General features: G+C 34.1%; 1 protein-coding gene across 3 annotated transcripts in view; it reads left to right on the plus strand.

Annotated features, from left to right (window-relative positions):
• Window positions 1-19,987, plus strand: part of LOC120333760 (uncharacterized) — a 199,786-nt gene that overhangs the window by 7,687 nt on the left and 172,112 nt on the right. For all 3 annotated transcript variants that reach the window (XR_013480553.1, XR_013480552.1, XM_039401119.2), the window contains exon 2: window positions 15,169-15,225. Coding sequence is in view for 1 of the 3 variants with exons in the window: in XM_039401119.2 (XP_039257053.2) it covers window positions 15,169-15,225 (57 nt within the window). In the remaining 2 variants the exon portion in view is untranslated. The remainder of the gene's footprint in view (window positions 1-15,168; window positions 15,226-19,987) is intronic.

Raw genomic sequence — 19,987 nt, forward strand, 5'->3', positions numbered from 1 at the left:
CCACTATTTTCTTTTACTTATACTTAAGTACTTGCTAACTCCCTCCCCACTTTGTCCAGACAAAAATAAAAAATAAAACAGAAATGTAACTTCTCTTAGGTGTTTGTCTGTGTAACAAGCCAAATTTGACATATAAAATTTCAGAGAATTACGTTTTATTTAATTTTACTACTGTAATGTAAACTGATAAATCATCGCTCACCCAGTTGAGAGAAGAAATTCCCAATATTATTTTAGTGACATGATAGAAATATCGTATCTGCCTTTTATTTTTATTTTTTGCAAGTAACTTGTTCAATGCTAAGTTTGTTATACACATAGTATAGTTTCAACTTTGTAAATCCGAGTTTTGTGTCCTTTTTTGTTTATGCATATTATATCGTATCTGCCGTTCATTTTATTTTTTTCAAGTAACTCGTTACGTGATAAGTTTGTTATACACATAGTATAGATTCAACTTTGTAAACCAAGTTTCGTGGTATTTTTGTGTTTGGGCTTATTATTCCTGCCATTCCAAACCATAGTAGAGTCGCTGCATTTCAGTGTCTGCATTTCTAGAGCCTGGTTCATCATTACGTTTTTAAACGCAACATACAAAACAGGTATAGCTGAATCTCAACACACTCAAAAAGGAGTTGTATGCAAAACTGATGAACGAGCCACGCGGAAATAACTTTAGCTATGTGAACATACCATTGGGTGCCACTATGCCATTTTACGGTCAAAGATTACGTTTTGAATTTCAAATGATGTTAGTTTTAAACGTTTCTGACGCATTAGACAAATCTTTACAATTCTAAGTATTTCAGGGTATATTTATGTAGAGAAAAAATCAAAAAGATGCAGTTAAAATGATAAATTTCAGAATGTGTCTTAGAATGTGAGGATGTGGTTATGGATATTGTGTATCGTGATAAGCAAAATTTTTGCTGGTTAGAATGCTCGTATCGGGGTTAAAGGTCCTAATAAGAACGTCGGAATAAGGAAGTATTGTTTGTTTAGCGAACGATGATTAAGCTATTGCAAGATCAATGCAAAGTCTTGGCATCACATGGCGTGAGAAAGGAATTAATTTGATCCCAATATCAATTAACCTTGGCCAAGTAAATTTGCTTTCTTTGTACGTATACAACTAATTTAACCTAGCAACGTGATATTAATTTGTATGTCATTAAGTTTATATTGTACCCGTTTTCTCTGGATAAGTTTTTTCGACAAAAAAATATTTTAAGCGTAACATGTCGTGTTTGCAAAAATGGGTTTGGACAGGCGGCTCACGGGTTACAAAAATTCTGAGTTTTGATTGGGGCGTCTAGAAATCCTAACACAATGAATAAAATTAACAAAAATGCAACAAAACAAAAGGAATATTTTAAACGATAGATGTTGTGTTTGTAAAAGTGATAGCGTACGGGCTAAAAATACTTTTTCGAGTGATTTGAATTGGGTTGTCAAGAAAGCTTTAAATTTTGAATAACATTAATACCTACGATAAAGATAAACTTAATATATATATATATAAGACAAAAGAACAATGCATTTAAGTATACGCCGGGACAGCTTTTCAAAATCCGGGATGTCTTGGCTAAACTCGACGTGTATGCCTAGCAAGAGAATTACTTTCGAGCAAAATCCTTTTGTGTGATTACTTATGCAATTTGAAGGATGCATAAAATTAGTATGATGTTAAAATTTATAGCTTGTGAGAACGTTTTTGGCAAAACGCACCAGCTTGTCATATTACACTCTCATAATAATTTTTCAACATACGTACCAGAATAAGTGAGTTCAAATTTCGGCTCTTTCGCAAAGCTTTACAATGTCGTAACCAAATAAGGTCAAAAGTATTTGTATAAGGGAAAAATCAGACGTTGAACATTTTTGTGGAAAAACTTATAATAATGATTTATTTTAAGCTTTCTTCTTATTATTCCACACGCATATAAGTTACAATGGCGCTCAAGAGTCGCATTCTGAAAATGCTATGTATATATAAGGTGTCCAAAAAATTGTGCGCAAGTTAATAGTAATACCATTTAAAATTTTTGCCCAATTGTATAGTAATATTAGTTATTGTAGTTCTCATTATTCATACAATAAAAGTTATTTTAACTTACAATCGTTATTACTTTACAATTGGGAAATATTTTTCATTGTTGTTACTATAAAATCGGGCTAAATTTTTTGGACACCCTGTACTATTGGATCACTTTGAATTTTTCGTTTTTTCCATTAGATTTTTTCTAGGAAAAGGAAAATACTTTGTTAGCAACCTTATCAACCTTCGTGGGACTCATTGACGCAAATTCAATGGGTGGAACGTGCACATTTAAAAACAATGTTTGAATATTTAAAATTTCTTGACCTTAAAACTACTCTTAACACTTGGGCTGGGAAAGAGAGAGAGCACGTCGAGTAGTCTAACTTTAAAATGCGAACGCGAACTTCTTTTTTTTTAAGCATGTTTGCTTATAGTGAGGTTCCAAGAATGAAAAAAAATGGAAATTAAACTGAGATAGAAAGGGTTAAAAACTATAACGCGCTATGAAACGTATGTAAATATTCTATGAGTGTGTATATTTTTCATTTTCTGAGCAAAACGCAGTCAATATTTTTCAAGACTCGGACGAAGTAATTGAATATCCTTTGATCTACTTGGATATTAGATACTACTTATCTACTGCCTTTTTCGGGCACTTAAAAGACAATATTATAACTGATAAATAAGTTGCAACCGACTACTGACGCTCTGTAATGAATGTACATACAGGGTGTTAACCCAACGCAAAATTAACAGAATTTAGGATGAAATACTACTTAAAAAAAGAAAAAGTAGACGACTGACACCTTTTAACTGTATTGAATTACAGTAAAATGCGATTTAAACATTTTACGACAGACACTTTTGACAGTTACTTTTTTTAACGTTGCCATGGTGAAAAATTCACCTTGCATAACTTTTTCAAAACCCTGTATATATTTATTTTTATTTCATTGGCAAAACGTATTCAAATGAGGTAAGTGGACGTCAGTCAAGCTACTCTCGTATGAGTGATTATATACTTGTCTAATGCCACGTACGGAACGAGAGTGTTAAACATCTGTACTATAGACGTTATATTATTAGAAAAAAACTTTGTGCGCTGATCTGGAAATTTGCCTGACAAAATTAGTTTTATTTAAATCATGTTAGGGCAGATATCGGTAGTTGAATTTCTGTACATCAGTGTATACTTGTCCAAAGACTTGTTCGTAATGAGACAGCATATTTCGATAAAATTGGTGGACGCCTCGCCGCCGTATGGTAGTTTACATACCGCTGGTCTGTTACGATTTCCCCCGTCATCAAGTCCAAATATCTGGCTAACTATTCCCATACCCGACATGGACTGGTAACCGGACGAGAGGCCGTTGTTTGCTATATAGGATTAAGACGTCTTATCGACTTTCATTTCCATCGAGATAAATATGTAAATTTTACCCTTCATATATACATTTATATAAAGAAGACTTGACATTTGGCGATACGAAAGGGTCATGGAGGAAAAATCATTCATCGCCCTCGTAAGAAGCGTACAAATAAGGTAAATCTTGTCTGCCAATCTTAAGTGGTAAAAATCACGCCATCTTTCAAGATAACCCACCGTTAAAACCTTTATGAACGGAAGAGAAAGTTCTCAAAAATAATGTAACGCCAAAAAAATGACGAAAAATTATTTGAATTTATGTGGAAGGATTTTTCATTGGATGAAATGGGTTGATGATTGAGTGAATATTCGATTGGTCCCGAATTCAATTGAAGTTATTTCTAATTATGATCAACAAATGCAAATATTTTAATTTCTAATATTATGAATAGATTTATTGTGCAGTAAAATTATTATATATGTGTCTGATTATTTTCTCCGAAAGTTAACTTGAGTAAATGCAAGATTTAATTTGCCAAACTCCGATAAAGAAAACCAAGCAGACTTAAATTAGTGTGTAAACATTATGTTAATCATGGTCACCATAAATAGTAGCTTATTACTACGAATAATAGGCTATGACATATCCGAGGAAATTGGCTCCGGATTCTGACTCCGAATCCGACTCCACATTCTTTGTAGAGGCAAAGTTGCTAGCGCGCTGCCTTTCTAACTTATATAAGTATCACTTTCTTTAAATTTTTTGTAAGTGTGTGAAATCTAGGACATTTCGGTATCTTCGACAAAAGATCTCAAATTCCAGGTAAAAAATGCTTGAGAACAACGTGGTAACAAAACTTATAACTAGGGCTGAAACTACGTTATTTTAACATTCTTCTATCGCTTTTATTGTGCTTTATTATTTATTCGTGTTTGTACTGTTCATTAGACGTGGTGGATTATTATCGTAAGATCCTTGCTCAAAGCGAAAGGTAAAAATTTGCATTGTATAAAAGGAATAAATAAATATATTTTACTTTTGATATTTCGTTACTAATTGATATTTTCGTCCAAAAAAAAACCCTATTAGGTATTTTTATTTTTTTGAATTTACCCAAATTCAATTTATCGAACACACTTGAGACGCCAAGATAACAGGTTAGATCTAATCCAACAAATATATACTTTTTTTGACGAAACCGATATTTCGCAATTTGACAACTTTAATCGCTTCGCTTTTCTCTTTACCCCGTTTTATTCATCTTGTCAAACCTAAACAAATAAGGGATTTAACGGCTATTTTATCTTGTGGGGGCCGAGTAATTCTTCAAGATCGTTTTAATGATTGCTGGACACCTATAAACACGCGGTCGACAAATGTTGTATAAATAAATGAATAGGTTGATTTGTGTGTCGATGCAAAAAACAAGTAAATATTCAGTTGACAAGGAATTTTATATTAAAAATGAAAGTATTCTTGTATTGGGATTTGACTCAAAGAATCCACTGCAAAATTCAAGTTTTGTACTATTCATATTTATAAAATGTCACAAATTGTCATAAATTTATGCTCCGTCCTCTCCACTTTTATGCTCTTTATTCATGTTTCGATTTTGTTTTCCCTCGCGATTTTTTTTCTTTACCGTCTCCATTTTTTCTTCACTCAAGTGTTGATCTTTTCTTGAAATTTATTTCATTTTTTTATTCTAAATTTTTCTCTCTCCCTCACATCTTTGTACTTATCTCTCTCTCACGCATATAACATAATAATTCTCTCTTACTACTTTTCGCAGCTTCAATGTATTCCGATCTAGCCCTCTCAGTAGTTTCTCCCAATACCAAAATTTTTATTTATTTTGATTCGCAAAGTGAAATTTAATACTTTACTCTTTGGTCATAAATGTAACAAATCCGAATGAATCTAGTAGAACAAAATATTTATATTAGATTTCATAAATACGACCTTGAAGCCTGGGTTTGACCTTGGAATGTATATTCAGGAGAATTGAACAGAACCATTCGCTTTACTACAGCGTGTTCGGAGTTAGGATAACATGTATAAATTGGCAAATCTTTTTTTTTTTTTTCAGGTCTACGATTCTTATATTATATTTCATAAATACGAACTTGAAGTCTGGGTTTGACCTTGAAAGATATATGTCATAGTTCTTCCAAGGTCCACGATTCTAGACCTAAACCATGTTTATATTTGTATAACAAATAATAACGCTGTAAGGTTTAATCATCACCATTGTAAGCTATTTCCATCTCCAAAGCATCAAATCATTGTTACAAGGCTCTGGGTTCAGCAATGTCGCATAAAATCATCCCTATTAGGTTCCGAACATGCCAATCGACTTTGGGTGTCATTGGCTGGACGTTGTCTTCTATAATAGAAACCTATGCGCAAAAAACTGTGTTTACGGCGATTTTGACATTCAAATATTAGCGTACCAATTATTTTTTTGATTTTATAATCTATCATAGGCCAAAACATATAAGCAAATAGATTTATTTACATAAACTATGTTCTGGTTTAGATTACCCATTCTTGCTTTTCGTATTTTGCCCGAAAATCAGTGGAGAGATGGCATTCTCAGTATTACCCGCCATCCGCTGATAGCAGATAAGACAAATAAGATAATATTTTTGCCCCAAAATATGCTATACGTAGTGAGATGGCAAGAATGTTATCAATCTTCAGTTACGACTCGCTACCCGACGATAGCAGATAAGATCATGACAGATAAGATTTTCAAATATGTTATTCGTGGTGAGATAGCAAAATGTTAGTATAGCTCGCTAACCAATGATAGTTTCAACACGAAATACTCAACACGCTTATCCTTAAGGTTTACAAATTTATTTAATTTTGTCAACACATTACTCGCCTTTCTGACCCAAACATTACATTGTTAAGCCTTTCACAATAGGCCAACGCCTATAAAATATAATGTTTATAGAATTGGATTAGTCCGTGGATAAGAATAACAAAAACATTGATCCGTGCTTTAACCTTTGACCCCAAAGTTTATTTTGGCCACGCGACTAGAGTCAATACTGGCATGATGTGACTTATATTTATCATTTCCTCAAGAGGACAAAATTTTTTATAGGGATTAGATTAGTAAAAATTCTTTTAAATTATCCTTAGGACATGTTTTTATTTGGCATTTCCCCCTTATTTGCTGACTTAAGTTTTTTTTAATTAGGTTATGATCGAAACTGTTCGTCTAAACATGTAGATTAATTGTAAATCCGTAGTCAACTGTCGTTTCATTTTGAATTTGGTTAATGTGGCTTTCCGCAAATATATGTAACATTTGACATTCCGATTTCATGGAAATAACTGCATCATAACGAGCTTCTAGACAATTTTGCTTCCACTTTGAATGTAATTTATGGGATGGTACTGCACGTATATTCTCGTACCAGACTTGGCGCAACCGTACGTACCGTAAAACTTGCGCCGTAGCGGCTAAAATAAACCTTTTGTCAAATAAACCTTTTGTCCTGTCGACTTACTTTGGCGCTGAAAAAATGACCCCAAGAGAAGTTTGGTCATTCCGTATTTGCATTATAGCGCAACTGTTTATTGTTTTATGGCTTTGGAATGAATACTTTGACGTCATACAACACTTTCACACCTTTTAAGAAAATATTGTATGAGCCTTCTGCACGCACTATTACCACGTGACTTCGCTAGTGAACAAGATATTACAAATGCTTTATTATTTTGCGTTCTCAATGTTTGGCGTGTATCTAGTGCATAATCAAATAGAAATTGATGTAATATTTTTTCGTAAGAAACTTTCATCTTTGACTACTAAGATCTTGAAGTTAAGGTAGAGAAAAAAATAATTCTTTGCATGTAAGTTCTTAAGTCCATAAGTTCCAAGCCCAAAGTCAATGAAATCACTTCGTGATTCCGCTTTTTTTAAAGTTTGCAAAAAAAAAAAATATATCCGTACACTGACAAGCTGGGAGCAATGTGTCTTTTGATAGGAAATTGGATCTCAAAACCATTTCAATCAAAACTATCGAGAAAATAGACAGAGAAATCCACAACCATAAAACCTGTTGATATATCGTTAGAGCATGTTTATAAATTTTGAACTCACAACCACTGTTCCCTCTAAGGTGTGCGCGTGTGCGCGCGCACACAGCTTTCAGAGGCTGCGCACACGCATTGATTTACTGCGCACAGGCGTATTTCGATGTAATGTAACAATGTTCTCGGTTGGCAGGTTGAGAAAGTTTGTTGTTGGCCCACTTATCACCCGGTTAGAACGCCAAAATTTTTTCATTGGTTTTTGCACAAATATTAGTTATTTACAAAAAAGTGCGCACACACAAAAATTTCTGCGCACACATACTACAAAAAATTAGAGGGAACATTGCAGTCACAACTAAATTTGATATTCCCGCAGTATGTGTACCAGGTTAGGGTTAGGGCATAATTTTATTCATATTTTCTTTCTTTTAGTTCTATTACGAGTTCGGGGACTGTCTCTGTTAGCCAAGTGAGTATACCCCTTGCCCTGGTTTCAGTTCCTTTACACAACTTGATGTAGTTACCTCCATACTGGTACACATATTTCTGTAGTGCCCTAAATTGATGTGGTGATTGCCTGAAACAATTTCGCGCAAGAAACCGATCTATCCAAACTACCCCTCGTACGACCCCACGCACCCCATTAAAATTGACCACAAAGTCACGCACCTGGCTTTGCTGTGTAAATATTATGTTTTCGCGACAAAGGTATGAGGGATATCGCGTGATAAACGCCTGTAAACATGTTTCACTCAATGAATGGAATTGCCAAGTGACATTTTTGCGTAAATTAAGGGTTTCGGTGATTTCCTAATGTAATGTTAAGAGAACTGCTCCGAGATATTGGTTGTTGATACTTACTGGACACAAAATGGACCTAAGGATCGTTTTGCTGTTATGTTGTTCTTAATCTTGTTGGTATATTTCTTCTTGTTGTTATGAAAACAATCACTTTTTTTATTAACTATACTGAACCAATTGCTTCAAAATTTTCAGTGGTTAAAGATTGTATATTTCTCCAGAAAGCTATGACCTTCAATTATTTTATATAGTTTGATGACCACTATGGTATTCTTCGTGTTCGATGACGTCATAAAAATTAAAAATTGCGTCCCTTGTGGCGGTTTCGCTTTCGCGTAAATTCGAATCTGCTGCTCAGCTGCTATACGGTACTGGTAGGCTACTGTAACAAATTTCCTATTCGTGTACCACTTCGTGTCTCTTGTTTTTATAAAAACAGAAATATAAACTTCAGAAAAATGAAATAACGAGCTATCTAACAAATCTTAAGTGTTCGGGGAACTAAACATAATTTCCAACGTAATTGTAAGAGAAATTCTCAGAGATATCGGTTGTTTATACCTATATTGCTACGAACGGACCTTTAAATTCTAGCTAAGTTGAAAAAGGTCGAAACCAAGAGTTTGGCAGAATCAAATAAAGTCCCTACAAAAATGTGTTTTAAAAGTTGTTTCTTTCAGCATTTTTAAAGCTTTTTCATGTCTGGTTATATTCATATTCAACGTAATATTTTTTCCTAATACAACATCAATTATCAATAAATCCCTGTTTTTGTAACCACGGCAAATCCGCGTTAGCACTTTGCCTGGGTGATTGTTACATTATATCAGGATAGCAAACCGCAAGATTTTCTCAAAGCGCAAATAAAATAATAGAATGAGAAATCGCCTGAACTGTAACAGAAGCTAGCAGACGAAATTTGCATTCCGATCATATTCTTGCGTGACAATACGAGACAAGGATTGTATTGTTATGTCACAATGATCCTTTTGGGTGCGCCTTGTATAAATATTATTGTAGAGAAAGCGATCGAGTTCATTACCGGCATTTCGACAAATTTTTTAAACCAGTAGTAACTATTGCTAATGCCGAAATGAACTAGATAGCAGTGCCAAAATATACACACACAAAGTGGTTTTGACAAATTACTCGTTATAGAAACCGCGTTGTCGTGCTACGGCACAATCGGAATCCCAGGTACCGTAGCATAAGACTAGCGGGCTATTAAAAAAAACTTTTAAATTAGGGATTGAAATGGCATTTTATTTTGCACGCATTTGTATATTATAATATAATCGAACACTATTGAAAAACTATAAATTAAATTTATATTCGTGAACATGGCGTCCAAAAAATTAAAATTAACAATTTTGTGCATTTTTATTATTTATATGTTTATTAATCATCCATTTTAAATGCTTTTGTTTTGTCATTGCTTTATTTTTGTAAGAATTAACGGATTTGATTCGATACAACCATTTCTTCAATGATAATATAGGTTTAGTATTGCCATTCGGTACATAGAGCACCTGGTCTTGTCATCACAAAAATTAGAGAGTTAGAGAGTCAGTAATTTCACCGAAATACAATACTACGTTGCCAAGCAACAAAATCGTGGCGAATAATTCACAAACTTGGGGGCCTGCTGTTTGTAAGTTAATTTTTTCACATGTTACTACCGTTAATAATAAAACACAATGACAATTGTGACTCATTATCATTAAAGTGGGAGTCATCTATGACGTCGGCTTATTTTAAAATATCCCAGTCAACGTCATGTCAGATTAGTACGCTTGACCAAAAGACGACGCCTATACTAATTGAAGCAAATCATTTGGGCGGTTCGTCAGTTTTCTATATTTGGAACAATTGAGATGTATTTTGGGAAAAAGTTAAATTTGAATTTAATGATGTTACAATATGTGATTGGTTGACTGGCAAATAACACCCTGACGTCATGCAAAGGTTACGCTTGACTTGGACCACGGGATGTCGCACTTTCTTATCACTTGTTAAAAATAGATAATAACTATAACAGCATGTTAAAACGAGGAAAGTTCTGAAAAATGAAAATAAAATTTTCAATATTTTTTCAAATGTACAGCGATTCTAAGAGATAATGTTAGATATCAGCGGCGGCTTTTATTTGACTTTGTTCGGAGCTTTAGCAACAGGCACAAGTTAGCGTCGTATTACTTCACTATACGACCCCTCTTCAAAAAAATTGGTCCTGTACGCTCTTCGTAGCATATATGCAAATGTGAATGTTTAAAAACAAAACGAACCATTGTGTCATTGCTAAATATTTTGTGCCAGTTTTCCGTTAAAAAAAAATTGTATTTTCTGGCATAATTCGAGCTTTTAAACATTAAATAATATATCTTCTACCTGAACTCCATTTTGAGACTATGTATAATATCAACCACTGACGACTACTCGTTAGATGACGCAACAGAGTAATTTCAAAATAAATCCGGAATGCTTCTCAAGTTCAATATCACTGTTCTTATTACCTATCTACCTGAATCTCTAAATTTCTACTTTCTGATGATGAATTAATTTGAAAATCCTGGCCTTACCATATTTGTTTTGTAATAATAACATTTCACGCTTGACTGAAATCAGATAGACGACTTCGTCTGGTCTCACGCAAACCCATTCATAAGTTTTCTTTATATTATTAACATTGGCCAAGCGCGAAACGAAGATTTGTACACCGAATATCGGGTTTTAAGAGCTTATACTATATAAGTACTAGGTTATCGACGTCTTATACAAGGCGAACTTAGAATCGGAAAAAGGGCTCATTTTTGTTGGTATTGATTGTTCTTCTCGTCAAAACAATTGTTAACTTTTATCTCAATGTTTCGAAATGCTCGAAAAATCAAATGGGTGTTCCAAAACCGGAAGCGTCACAAGCACTCCCTACTACAAAGACAAACATTGGGACCCCCACTTGCATTTTCAATTGTCCGGGGAAGAAATTTCCGCCCACAGGATAATAATTGTTACACATTGTGAGGCAATAGCACGTTGTACGCGCATTAAGTGCACGAAAATGTTCTTTTTCTAGTTTTGGTTTTGGGTTTGAAATAAAGTGACGTAATTTGCTGCAACTCATGAATGAAATAAAAATCTATCAACTGCAAAGCTTCTCAATTACAATAAAAAATGAAAATCTAAAATAGTATTTTCCAATTTTCTAAAAACGTATTAAATAGCTTCGTGTGCATAACCGTTGTTAATTCATCTTTCACCTCAAACCACGGAGAATCTAAATTCAAATTTTACTTGAAGCTCTGATGAGATTCTGCCCGGAATCTTGTTTGGAACTGCACTTGCCTTTGTTATAATGAAGATCTCGACCGTTTCATACAAACAAAATATTCAGTAAAAATTCCGAGGAAAAGGACATATAAGGAAACATGGGGGAGAGGAGGGCTCTCCTTTTAAAATGTAAAAAAGAAAAGTATTTTTCTGTATCACACATAGGAATTTTTCGTAGCCTGAAACGCATTTTAGACCCTTTTAGATCATGAACCGCTATCTGTTACTGTCTAACTTGGCAATTTCATATTTCAGACCCCCAAAATTAGTATATTCTTCGTATACCCAACACCTTGTTTATTTAAAGTGAAGTTGTGTAGAGGTTTTACATAAATTAGAGATAAAATGCGAATTCCCAAAATATTTTTATTATTATCCCTTTCCGTCATACTCATCAAGATTCGCTATTCGGGCCCTTCCCCAAAAATGTAAATGTTGTGACAAGACATCCGACTCCACTCCCTTAGTCTTAAGCATGCCTGACTATCTTGAGTGTGCAAACTAAAACAAGCCGAAAAATTGGCAAGGAAACTTGCATCACGTAATCGAAGCATTCGATGTGATAGTCACAGTACTTGCACATTTAATCTCAGGAGCAAATAGGCCCGGGAAATGACGCAAAATGTGCTTGACTGCCTGGTGTTTTTTGGTAAAACAAAAATCTTGAAATATGTAACATATCGTGCCGGATTTTTATACGCAGCTGATGTTAAAGTACTTGACTGCATGCTAATTTTATGTGAAACGATAATCTTAAACTGTGTAACTTTCGTGGTTATATTGTATAGTAATGTATGAAAACACAAACATAGCGTGCCGAATTTTTCATTCCTTTTCGTTCTGAGCAAGGACATGGATGGTTTTGGATTGAATTGTATAAATATATACAGTTCTAGACAAAGCGTGTCGGCTTTTTTTTATCCTTATTCGTGTCTTTCGCTCCAAACAAGACTATATGACAGCGGCCACTGATATCTGACGATATGTAAGGGCTACTTCATTATTTGGAAAGACATCATATTCAACACGTATGCTATAACAGATACTTTCACTTCAAAGTGAAAACTGCCATTTTTATTGCATAGCCAAACTAAATACAAGCACATGCTATTAATCTTAGCGATTGAGATATCCGTTATGTTTCGTTATTCAAAATTGGTAATTACCGTAACGTGAGTCACATTAATTAGATTAAAAAATTATGTTGTAATTTGTCTCTTGTCAGGTGAATAATCGTGACTTTCACACCCCTTTGAAACGAATGCTCCCATGACTATTTATGTGTATGGAAACAGAAAATTGGAGTAATACATATGGCATCGCGCTCAAGTCTATTTTTGACCTAATATTCATGCTGAGAGAGACTTAAGTGGTTCGTGGCCCCCTTTCAATGGCTTTTACCACTCATGCGACCCCCCTCCCCCCCCCATGTTTTATCATTCCAGTGGTATTTATAATAATTATATTTTATTGGTGTATTCCAAATACCGTTATGTTAAACAATTCATACACAAAAAAAGTGAAAACACCCTGTGAAATAACCTCATCAAGCAATGAAATCGCTAAGAACTGGGGAGTTTTTTTCTAAATGATAAAGTAAAATCAGTTTTGCGCCTTGTATTGTGGCCCCTCTAAACTGCTCTAGGGCCATCTGAAGAGACACGGTACCTCGGCCATCGGGAGTAGTTAAGAACATAAAACACCAATTATCTGAATTCTAAATATTGAATATTTTACAGTTTTTTTTTCACCTTTCCAACCTATCGACTGTGTCGAGACGATTTGATTAATCACAAAATCAGCTATGCTTAGGCAATATTGAACGCATAAATAGATTAACTGCTTGGTTCTACATCAATTCTGGTATAAATAAAGGCTGGGACGTCTGGGGCCCCAATTGAAAATAATTTACCATGAAAATATTAGATCACACGAGTTCAGCTTTAGCCCTCGTGTTGAATTATTATTAGTTTTCTTATACAACTGGTATTCACCCCTTTCGATTTATATTGAAATTGAATTGAAGAAAAAAAAATATTATGAAATGTTAGGTCACACAAGTTTAACAAGTTTAAAATTTACATTTGGTAACGTTTAATTGCCATTCCTCGTGACTTTATTATCAATTTTAGAATACAGGGTGTCCATAAAGTCCCTTATAATTTAATTATTTTGTTTTGAAGTCGGTTCTCAATATATCTTAACCAGGTTTGTTGTTGTTTAATCAATAATTCTTTAAGCATTTTTACTTCCTTTCATACATCTGTGAGCGCCAAAACAATATATGGTTTTGATAAATTCACTTTGCAATTTTAAAACATTTCAAGACTTTATGGACACCTTAGGTACGGTCAGAATTGTCATTCCAATTATTGAAACTACCTTAACGGGCAAATGTTGCAATCGGGTATTCTTTCGACAGAATTTTGTTATGGTTACAGAGTCACATGACACATCACGTGGCAGAAAGATCTCTATATCTTTCTATCTTAAAATATGACGAAACAGTTTGAAAAAGAGCTGTTGATAACAAAAATAAATTTCATGATGTGTTTGGAATTATACACCATCCCTCCCCAAACAATGGGTCCAATAAAAAGCTTTGTTTAGTAACAATCGATCATATAGGTGCGTGTAGCGTTAAATAAAGAAGGCGTGTATTCATTGATTCAACTATTTTTTTGGGATCATATTTATTCAGGCGTGATCCAGATATAAAACACATCTCTTATGCATAGTTTATCTGCGGCCGTAATTATTCCAAAATCATAATAATATTTTTGAGATAAAAGGAGGAATTTGACAATTATTCTTCCATTTTGTTGTGGGATTTTCAAATATTTGTACTGTAAGGTCCGGGAGCGATATGGGTTTGTTTAAATATATTTATAAATATAACCTTTTTATGGTCACTTTATTTGGGTGAAAAGTGTTTCTAAGGCACTTTCAATGCCTATGTAGTAAAAACAAAATTAATCGATTAGTTCTCTGCAAACATTAGGCCATATTATTTCACAATAGCTTCAACGATAAAAATATTTTGCTCACCACAATGCAGTGATTAACCTGAATCCTGAACTAAAATTTCCAATCTTTTTAACTAGATATCAGAACCACGGATGTAAAAATGTATTAAGAAAAAATTAAACCATTATTTGTCTGCAAACGTTGAGCTGTTTTACCCAATAAATTTTACAAAAAACGCTGAGCATATGTGAACTGCTTCGAGTTATCCGGCTGAAGCGGCAAATGGCAGAGTCTATCTGGTGGTCATATGGGTTTTTAATACAATGATCATCTATATCTAGTATTTTAAGTAACTCACCGTCAATAACAGTAGCTGTTTGTCTGAAATTACCGAACTTTTCAGGTATCAGTATTTTGGGTGTCACTGCTTGATAGCCAGCTTTGATTTCTTGCGGCTTCCCTTCTCAGGAAAACTGTATGATTATCTTTTTTTTCGAACATTATATTTACTAATTTCTACTGGCCGGAAAAAATAAACTTGACTTAACGCATTAATTCAGATTAGCTCAATATCAGTAATAATTTATAAATTAATATTTTCCTATTGTTTAGCCCTCGTCGTGAGATATCTGACCAAGAGATTCATCGGTGATTATGCACCTAATATCGGTAAGCTTTTTTTACATTGCAGTTTTTAACCTATAGCAGTAGGATATCTATATGAAGGGTGTGAGTTAGGAGCGATTTCGAAGTATAAACTTTCATTGCAATCTACATTCACAGCCCTCTCCCTAAACCTAACTGAACAACCAATGTTTTTTGTTTTGTTTTTAGCGTTGTCGGGGTGTGTATTTTGGTAGAGGCCTTGTTCAATAGATCTAGATTGCCCTTGTCAATTGAATGTCCATAGATAGCGATTGACTGCAAAAACTTCGATTTCAGCGCTATAGTAACGCTCCAGTAGCTGCAAATGTAACATGAAACATAATATGCTTTGTCATGCCTAGATGTTATCATTTCAATCGCACGACGATGTGTCACTTGGGGCGTTAAAGAGCAGGACAAAATAAGACGTATTAAACGCATCACAGATTTGTTTAATAATACGACAAATTCAATGTGAAACACTTTTTTCCATCAAAATAAATATGAATTACCTACAATTTTAAAATTAAGGCTTGTCTAAATTATAGTTGCTAAAACAGTAAAAAAACGGCTTATGATAATATAGGATTTACATATGTGTTCCAAGGTAATGAAAGCCGATTTGACTACTCAATCATATAGCGAAACACGGTCTCTTGTATGTTCATCAGTCCAAGTCGAGTATGGTAAAATGGCACTGTAAGTTGTTTTTTTTTGGGCCATGTTAAAATATGATAGTCTGCAATGAGTTTGTGTGAAACTTCTAGTAACAAAAATGACACTAGGTTGCGCCATCGGACAATTTTCTTAACTATCTAATCGCGTAAACCGCTTTCTTCTTTCTCAAGTCGTCAATGTTTTCTCTCGTTTCAAGACCTCGATCGACCTTTTGATGATAAATCCCCTGCCACGTTATTGTAGGGAAGAAGGCAAAAGAGTGAGAGGTTATGAGCAATAAACATGTCATACTTGGTTTTTCCAAACGCTGTACATGACTGGGCCACGTCTTGGTGGTGCTGCCCATTTCTTGGTAACACATGAACGCACATTGGATTTTTTGATGAATAGACTCTTAATGGGACAATCTGACCGTTTCGTTCCCCACGGATATTTTCTATTTTGAATGGATATTATCACACAATGCTACGGCCTCAATTTCATGCGGTATAATCACGGTCATAATCTCAATATTCACTTAAAAAGTCACCAGCCAAGTAAAAAGATTTTTCCCTGCTTGACCTCTTCTTGACAGTGTGTTTATTTGAATTTATGCGATTTGGAACAATTATCTTATGTTTTAATTAATAATCTTACTATAATGCCATATTCACTCAAGCCCCGATGTCATTATCAAATTTTATTATTATACGACCATCATAAAAGATGTAACAGAGATACATGAATGATAAAACTGTGATGGGCATTTTCAATGAAAAAAACATACAAATTAAATATTAAACATACATTTATAGTTGAAATATAATTTTTTTTTCGTTCAAACTTGAAAGATCGTTCTCATATCTCTTCGAGATCACATCAGTCAATAGATACAAATGTTTTCGAAGAAGCGCTACCCCGATTTCCTCACTATCGATCCCATATTTAACCGCATGGCGCGACGCCAACACGAATATTCAATTTAGTGACGGATGGACTGAAAATTAGGTTAGGAATGAGTAAGCGACGTCAAAAACGTGTTTACGTCGACGACTATTTCCTAAGAAGTGAGAGGTATTTTGCTAAAAGGAATAGTTTCAACGTCAAGGCCTTCCTGGTTACTGTTGTTGTAGCAAATATGACGCTTCCTGCTGTAAGCCATTAAAATTTAAATTGCGTTCCGATTCCAAGTATGGACTATATGTTACGTGGGGTGACATATTTTCATATGTTTTACATAGGAGAAATAAGGGGAGGTAAATATCCTAACAGTTTAAATGATATTGAACTGTTTTAATGTCAAATATATCACACTTCCTACTGAATTAACTATAATTGCTCGACGACTCCCAAGAATTGGACTTTTCTTTACGTAGTGTCACCTATTTTACCTATGGGGAGTGCGAAAGAGCAAAAATGGCGTCAAAATTCTTGTTTTTTTCAAAATGTTTTGTCATGGATTTTGTGTCATGCGAAATCAACGTCAGAAATTTGTTGTTGATCAATATTTTGTTTCCTACTGGACTTCGTTGAACTTGATTCTCGCTTCTGAGCTCCAGTACTGCAAAAAAGGTGTGGAGGTAGTAAAAGTGTTTCTAGTAATCGACTACTATAATTATAAACTGTTTTGATGTCAAATATCACACTTCCTAATAAATTTAATATATAACTCTTCACGAATCCAAGAATCGGACTTTCGTTTATGTAGTGTCACTTATTTTACGTATGGGAATTGTGAAATTAGTAACAGCAGAAATCGCGCCAAAATTCTTGTGTAATCAAAGTATTTGTCACGGATTCTGTGTAGTGTGAAATCGTGACGTCAGAAATTTGTTGTCGATGAACATTTTGTTTCCTTTTAAAATCCATTTTATTTTTTTCTCGCTACTAACGATGTGTGCTGAAATATATCAGAAGCGCTGAAGATAGGAAAAAGTCGATTTGTCACAGAAGCCGGCTTCTTTATTCACTGTAGTGAAGCTAACTTTTAGTTTTTGTCATTGAACGTTTTAACAAAAATGTAAAAGGGAATTTATGCTTATATTTATTCGTTATTAACCCACATTTTTGGAATCGATTGACAGTGAACTCGTTTGTTGGATATTTTTATATAGGGTGTTCATGAAGTCTTAAAATTTTAAAATATGCAAAGGGAATTAATCGAAACCATATGTTGTTTGGGCCCTCACAGATGTATTAAATGAAACAAAAATATCTAAACAATTACTGATTAAAAACGAATAAACCCAATTAAGATATATTGAGAATTGACTTCATAACAACATTTAAATTGTAAATGGGACTTTATGGACACCCTGTATTTCAGAAAGTTCCGGAAATAAAAGTCTCGACTCAGAATAGAAAGTAACTATTACCCCAACAACAAAAATAGCAACAATGCCCAAAATATTTTTTAGATGTCCACAAATGTCTACTAAAGCGAGGATACTCAATTGGCTGACTGCGGTCCGAAAACGAACCTTTCTAGTGTTCGATCCGAACCGCACCTAATTCTTTATTTTGGATCATTGGCCCTGTGAAGGTTTATTTTTTATTAAATGACTTCATCGTTTCAAAGGTTACTTTATAATTTGTTCATATTTGCGCCTGACATATATGAAAAGTACTGTAACGCCATAATGAACAATGCAAATGACGATATATTGGGTAGCGAATAATCATTAGCCGGTCGAGGAAGCGATCGTTAGAGGATGTTGAAATATAATTTATTGAGAGACCAGTTTTCAGTAATTTTGAAGTTTTATAAGCAAATATTCAGTAAAAATAGTTGAGTAGCCCACTACTAAAGTATAAATGAAATAATAGTTCAAAAATTGTTGGATATCCTGATTCATAACCAACGTATAGCTTCAAGTACCCCAACATAGTTTAGTTAAAATAATACTGGCAATAAATTTAATACTACCAACCCCTACTCCAAAAACCCACGCCATCTCTCAAGACTATTTTAGTCTTGTTATGTTTGCATAGTGTCCTATCAAGTTTGTCTATGAATACTCAAGGACTATTTTCTAATCCTGAAGGAGACCAGGGGAATTTATACCAACTTATGACCAAACAAAGACCACGTGACTCATATTTTATGGCGTCTCAATGACATAAATATAAACAACAGTATACCACCCACGAAAGTATATTTATACACTTATAAATGGAAATATAAATCGTCTTTTTGGCTAAAGTGGGCAATGGTTTAAAGACATTAGGAAAAATATATACTATATCACTTCTCATTGTATTACATAAAGTGTACTAATGCGCCCACGACCATGTTTTCGTGCGCGCAATCCGTAGTGCGGATGTTCTCAAACTTTTGGTGTTATGGAGCCCGTGAAGGGATTGACTATTATTTACGACTCACTAGCCCCACAAGTTTGACACGTGACAAACATATTATTAAATTAGTGTTGAAATGTGGAAACGAGACTGTAATTGAACTATGGCATTATCTAGTGGAACTCATAGATAATGTCATATTTGAATTAACGCTACCGTTGTTACATTTATGAATGCAGTTATTGCTTCTTTGAACAACTACAAGATTAACCAAGTCAGATTTTTAGTTAATAAGCACTCGCGGAGTCCCTCGGGTTTTCTCGCGGAGCTCAGGGCTCCTTATAGAGCACTTTGAGAACCTATGCCATAGTGAAAACACAGTTATTGAGATAGCAGACATATCATTAGTAATTTGTCCCTTTTCGAACACATTATGACGTACAATATTCAATACAGTCTCTTTTTTTAAATTCTCATTTCAAAGACCTCCTTGTAGACTATCAATGTACTGTCAAAATGTCTTGTAGTTAAATAGGAAATACATTTTTAAATCCCGTAAAAAAGTGCATACTCATACCAACTCATAGATTTTTCTAAAAATAGAGTTCAAAACCGAGATCGCCTCCTATGTAATCTCATATAAGCTAACCACGATCAAATGTCTTTGTGGTTTAAAAATTTAATATTAAAAATAGTACATCATCAAAATGCTTTTTATATTTCGTATATAAAGAACCGGTTTTTAAACTTTTTGGAAAAGTGCATACTCATACCAACTCTAAGCTAAAGTAAACATCGGTTTTTAAGATCTTAGGAAACATTGACAATAAGA

Source organism: Styela clava, chromosome 15, assembly GCF_964204865.1.
Source record: "Styela clava chromosome 15, kaStyClav1.hap1.2, whole genome shotgun sequence".
Classification (NCBI taxonomy): domain Eukaryota; kingdom Metazoa; phylum Chordata; class Ascidiacea; order Stolidobranchia; family Styelidae; genus Styela; species Styela clava.